General features: G+C 47.0%; 1 protein-coding gene across 1 annotated transcript in view; it reads left to right on the forward strand.

The window, feature by feature from the left end:
• Positions 1-616: 616 nt before the first annotated feature.
• OSBPL11 (oxysterol binding protein like 11) overlaps positions 617-4927 on the forward strand; it is a 78123-nt gene continuing 73812 nt past the window's right edge. Inside the window, exon 1 of the mRNA XM_017855363.1 lies at positions 617-1548. Coding sequence (XP_017710852.1) covers positions 1373-1548 — 176 coding nt within the window. The 5' untranslated portion in view covers positions 617-1372. The remainder of the gene's footprint in view (positions 1549-4927) is intronic.

The following is a 4927-nucleotide window of genomic DNA, read 5'->3' on the forward strand; positions in this document are numbered from 1 at the left end:
GACTACAGGCGCCTGCCACCACGCCGGGCTAATTTATTTTATTTTATTTTATTTTTTACTAGAGACGGGGTTTCACCGTGTTAGCCAGGATGGTCTCCATCTCCTAACCTCGTGATCTGCCCGCCTCGGCCTCCCAAAGTGCTGGGATTACAGGCGTGAGCCACCGCGCCCAGCCAACAGCTTCTTTTTCATTTATAATACTGATTGGCTTTACTCCAATGTCATGCTTGCGCCCCACTCCCCACCCCAAGTGACTAAAACGTACAGATGTTGCTTCGTTCTTGTAATTTCTTATTTTTGTAAGCTTTCTTTCTAAAATGCCTGGAACGGCCCCTCGAATGGAAGGCTAGGACGTGGTTAGGAAGACAGGCAGTCACACACGAGAAGGGAACTCTCTAGGTCCGCTGGCTCCTTTGTTTCTTCCTCCTTCACCGTCTGGGTTCCTCCTTCCCCTACGCCCCTCGCCCTCTCCCTTCCTTACTCGTCGCCCCGTTACCAGCCCCCAGAGGCTCCGCCCCCTTCAGGGACCAGCCGCCCTGACCCAAGATGGCGCCAGAGGCTTCGGCTATGAGGGAAGTGAGCTCACGCTACTCCGGAAGGGAAGGCGGGAAGGGAGCAGGCGGGTGGCTGACCCGCTGTGGGGCTGTGGGTGGGGCGGCGGCCGCGGCCCTGGCATTCACGCTTGGGGCTGGAGAGCGCGCGAGAGACTCACTGGCTCCCGGGAACCCAGTCGAGGGCCCGGGCCAGGGGCAAAGGAGGAAGTTGCCCCGAGTGGCTCGCTTCTGGCCCTGGGAGAGGCGGCCCCGGGAGCCGGCGTCCCGCCCCCGGCGGCCTCCTTCCCTGACCCTCCTCCCGGGCTGCGCGCGCCGGCCCAGGCTGTATTTCGGGGGCTGCGGCGGGAACTGCCGAGCGGGCTTGACTGGACTCACTGCCTGAGGACCGGCGGAGGAGAGGAAGGAGCGCGGCGGGTCAGCCCCGAGGTTAGGCCGCGGGGGACTGCCCGTGGCGCTTCGTCCTTTTCCCGGCCGTCTTGGCTGCAGAATCTGCAATCTCCCCAGGCTCCTTCTCTTTCGAGTATGTCACTTAAGTCCTCTCGCCGGATGCTTTTTCCTCCTAGCTTTTGCCGGAAAGGAGAGAGATACATGTGAAGGATATCTGTCCTCGTTGCTTCCCCTGCCCTCTTAAAAGTGTAACTTCTGTGTTAATGTTATCTTCCTTTTTTGGACCATTTGACAGTCCCGCCCCAGCCGCCGTGTGATTTAGCAACCGGGATCATATTCAGATAAAATCTTAAAAAAAACAAAAAGTCACCTGCAGAACTACAGAATTGTTCTCTCCCGCTCAAGAAGGGCAAGTGGACTTTGGCGTTAAGATGCAGGGGGGTGAACTAGTGTCCACAATGAAAATCTCGGAGAGCGAAGGAAAGCTGGAGGGCTTGGCCACAGCGGTGACCCCGAACAACAAGAATAGCAGCTGTGGAGGTGGAATCAGTAGCAGCAGCAGCAGCAGCAGCAGTCGCGGTGGCAGTGCAAAAGGCTGGCAGTACAGGTATGGTCCTTTCTCCAAAATTATTTCCTGAGGTGGAGGTAGGGGTGAGTATGCCGGCGGCTGCATCCCGCAGTTGTTGAAAGATAAAGTTTTTTGACTGGCTTCCAGAAGCAACTGATACATCTCGTTTGGATCTGGGACCTCGCCTAAAAGATTTAATCCATTCATTTGTTCATTCAACAGGTCTTTATGGAAGGCCTTTTGAGGAATACAGAAATGTATCCCAGAACTTCCTGTACAATCAGAGAGTTAATGCTTCCTCTGATTTAATTCTGTACTCACTTCTCCTTTTGCCTGTGTTGCAATTTATTTACAAGCCAGCTTTCTCTCTGATAGACTGCGAGGGCAGGAAGTGTTTAACTCAGCTTTGAGTGGCTAGCAAATACTGGTGCTCAGAACTTGCTTGTCCAGAGATTGGAGTAACTGAATCAGAAAAGATTCTTGCCCTGAAGGTATTTGTGACTTGGAAAGGGGAATGTACATAAATAATTTGAATACAAGGACAAAGGTAGACATCCTAATGCCTCTGATAAACTAAATCTGAGCCTGGAGATGTTCAGTTTGCTTTGCTCAGGCCACTTCAGTGCTCTCTGTGTTGATGAGAAAGTCTGCATTTGTTAATTTTCACTAATATGAATGAACAACTTAAGGAACAGGAGGAGAGTCCTGGAGAGGCAACAAGTTTTGTTTTTTTTAGTACATGAAGTGTAGGGAGAAAGAACTATCCAGAACCTTAAGAATGAATGAAACAAACCAGTACATCCCATCGTATTGGAACTAAAGGGATGAATCCTTAAGTTCTGATTGACTCCTGTGTGCCTCACTGTAGTAGTCCTTTTTAGCCTTTGTGCTTATTTGTGCTTGTGAAATTTTTGTGAGACGTGGAAGGGGTTAAAGCCAAGATTTAGTGAGGGATATACATTTATCATGAATAATATTCATATGTATGAGATATGCATGACTATATTAATATACAGAAGTGTAGAAGATTATAACTTTTTTTTTTTTTTGAGACAGAGTCTGGCTGTGTCACCCAGGCTGGAGTGTGGTGGCACAATCTCGGCTCACTACCACGTCCACCTCCCGGGTTCAAGTGATTCTCGTGTCTCAGCCTCCCGAGTAGCTGGAATTACAGGCGTGTGCCATCACACCTGGCTAATTTTTGTATTTTTAGTAGAGATGGGGTTTCACCATGTTGGCCAGACTGGTCTGTAACTCCTGATCTCAAGTGATCAGCCCTCCTCTGCTTCCCAAAGTGCCAGGATTACAGGCTTGAGCCACCGCACCTGGCCAGAGATAACTTTTTTTGGTAAGTGACTGTAGGATAAGAAGATATATTCAGTTACTTTGAGATGTCTAGGCTTACTTTTGGAATCAGCATGATCTTTTGTGTGTGTGTGTGACCCATGACAGGGGCCGCAGGTCCCCTGTCCGTGGCACTTTGTCCTGACCCGCCCTGGGGCTGTGGGTGGGACGGTGGCTGCGGCCCTGGCATTCACGCTTGGGTCTGAAGAGAGCTTGAGAGACCCCAAAATACAAAAATTAACCAGGCATGGTGGTGCGTGCCTGTAAATCCCAGCTACTTGAGATGCTGAGACAGGAGAATCACTTGAGCCCAGGAGGCAGAGGTTGCAGACAGATCATATAAGATTATCGATTACTTGGCAGATATATTTTGATCGCACTTAAGGCAACAAGATGAAGTAAAATTCCTAGTAGTCAGAGGTCAGTCTTCTGATATTCAAACTCTGAAACCCAGCCTCAATTAAATTGAAAAGTGAAACAGACTTCTTAGCAGTGGGGAGAGTTGTCGTAAAGCCATGCACTTTAGTAATATACTTTCATCTAGACACCCATTATTCCTTAATCCCTTACTTAGGGCATTATTATTATTATTATTGTTATTATTTTGAGACAGAGTCTCTGTCACCCAGGCTGGAGTGCCATTGCACTATTCTTGGCTTATTGCAACATCCACCTCCCAGGTTCAAGCGATTCTCATGCCTCAGCCTCCCAAGTAGCTGGGATTATAGGTGCTTGCCACCATGCCCATCTAATTTTTGTATTTTTAGTAGAGATGAGGTTTCGCCATGTTGGTCAGGCTGATTTTGAATTCCTGGCCTCAATGGGTCTCTGCCCCTCTTGGCTTCCCAAAGTGTTGGAATTAGGGTGTGAGCCACCACACCTGGCCTTTAGGGCATTATTTAATGGTTATATAATTTTTTATTTTTTAAAATAAATATGGTGAGATGAGGTCTCACCATATTGCCCAGGCTGGTTTTGAACTCCTGGACTGAAGCGATTCTCCCGTCTCAGCCTCCCAAAGTGCTGGGATTACAGGTTTGAGCAACTGTACCTGGCCATATAATTTTCATACTAGAATCTGTTGGAAACACCAATGAGAAAGGTTATTAGGGGAAATGTAGCAGAGGAATGGCAACTGACAATGTAGGGCATTCAAGGAAGATTTGAAAAATTAACATGTAGACTCAGGTATATTACTTCCTAGAACAATAATCATAGTCTTAATGACCTTAAGTTGTCCAGGAAAGCACACTCTGTTTAAGAGGCAGAGAACTGTATGATACAGTGGTGAACAGTTTAAATAAAATAGCTTAAATTTTTAAAAAACTGCTCAAGTGTCTGGAAAATTCAGTTATGTAGAACTCTTCCCAAATAATGAAGATAAATAAGGCATGACTGCATTTATATCCCAACATATATTTGTATTTTAGCGTGGGTTGTCCGAGGCTGACCTTCAATGTGGCTCTCAATCTAATTTATCCGTTTGTCCTCTAGGACATTGATAAAGCAGTTTTCCCTATTGTCCTGTGTTACTTCCTCTTCCTGGTTTTTTCACTTGAGACTCAGTTCCTAGACTTTATTTATTTATTTATTTATTTGAGACAGAGTCTTGCTCTTTCACCCAGGCTGGAGTAAAGTTGCGTGATCTCGGCTCACTGCAACCTCCGCCTCCTGGGTTCAAGCAATTCTCCTGCCTCAGCCTCCTGAGTAGCTGAGATTACAGGCGCCTGCCACCACAACCGGCTAATTTTTGTATTTTTAGTAGAGATGGGGTTTCACCATGTTGGCCAGGCTGGTCTCGAACCAGGTGAATCTCAGGTGATCCACCCGCCCTAGCCTCCTAAAGTGCTAGAATTAAAGGCGTGAACCACTGTGTCTGGCCTTCAGTCCCTAGACTTTAAAAACAAAACAACAATAACAAAAACTAAACTAATCTTTTCTTCTTGAAAGCAGTTTATACTTACTGCCTCCATTTCCTTCTCATTTATTGCCCAACCCATGGCAATTGGCCCTATTCTCACCAGAGAATATGAGTGAATGATGTTTTTTTTTTTTTTTTTTTTTTTTTTTTTTT

This window comes from Rhinopithecus bieti, unplaced genomic scaffold (assembly GCF_001698545.2).
Source record: "Rhinopithecus bieti isolate Rb0 unplaced genomic scaffold, ASM169854v2 scaffold_39586, whole genome shotgun sequence".
NCBI classification, from domain to species: Eukaryota; Metazoa; Chordata; class Mammalia; order Primates; family Cercopithecidae; genus Rhinopithecus; species Rhinopithecus bieti.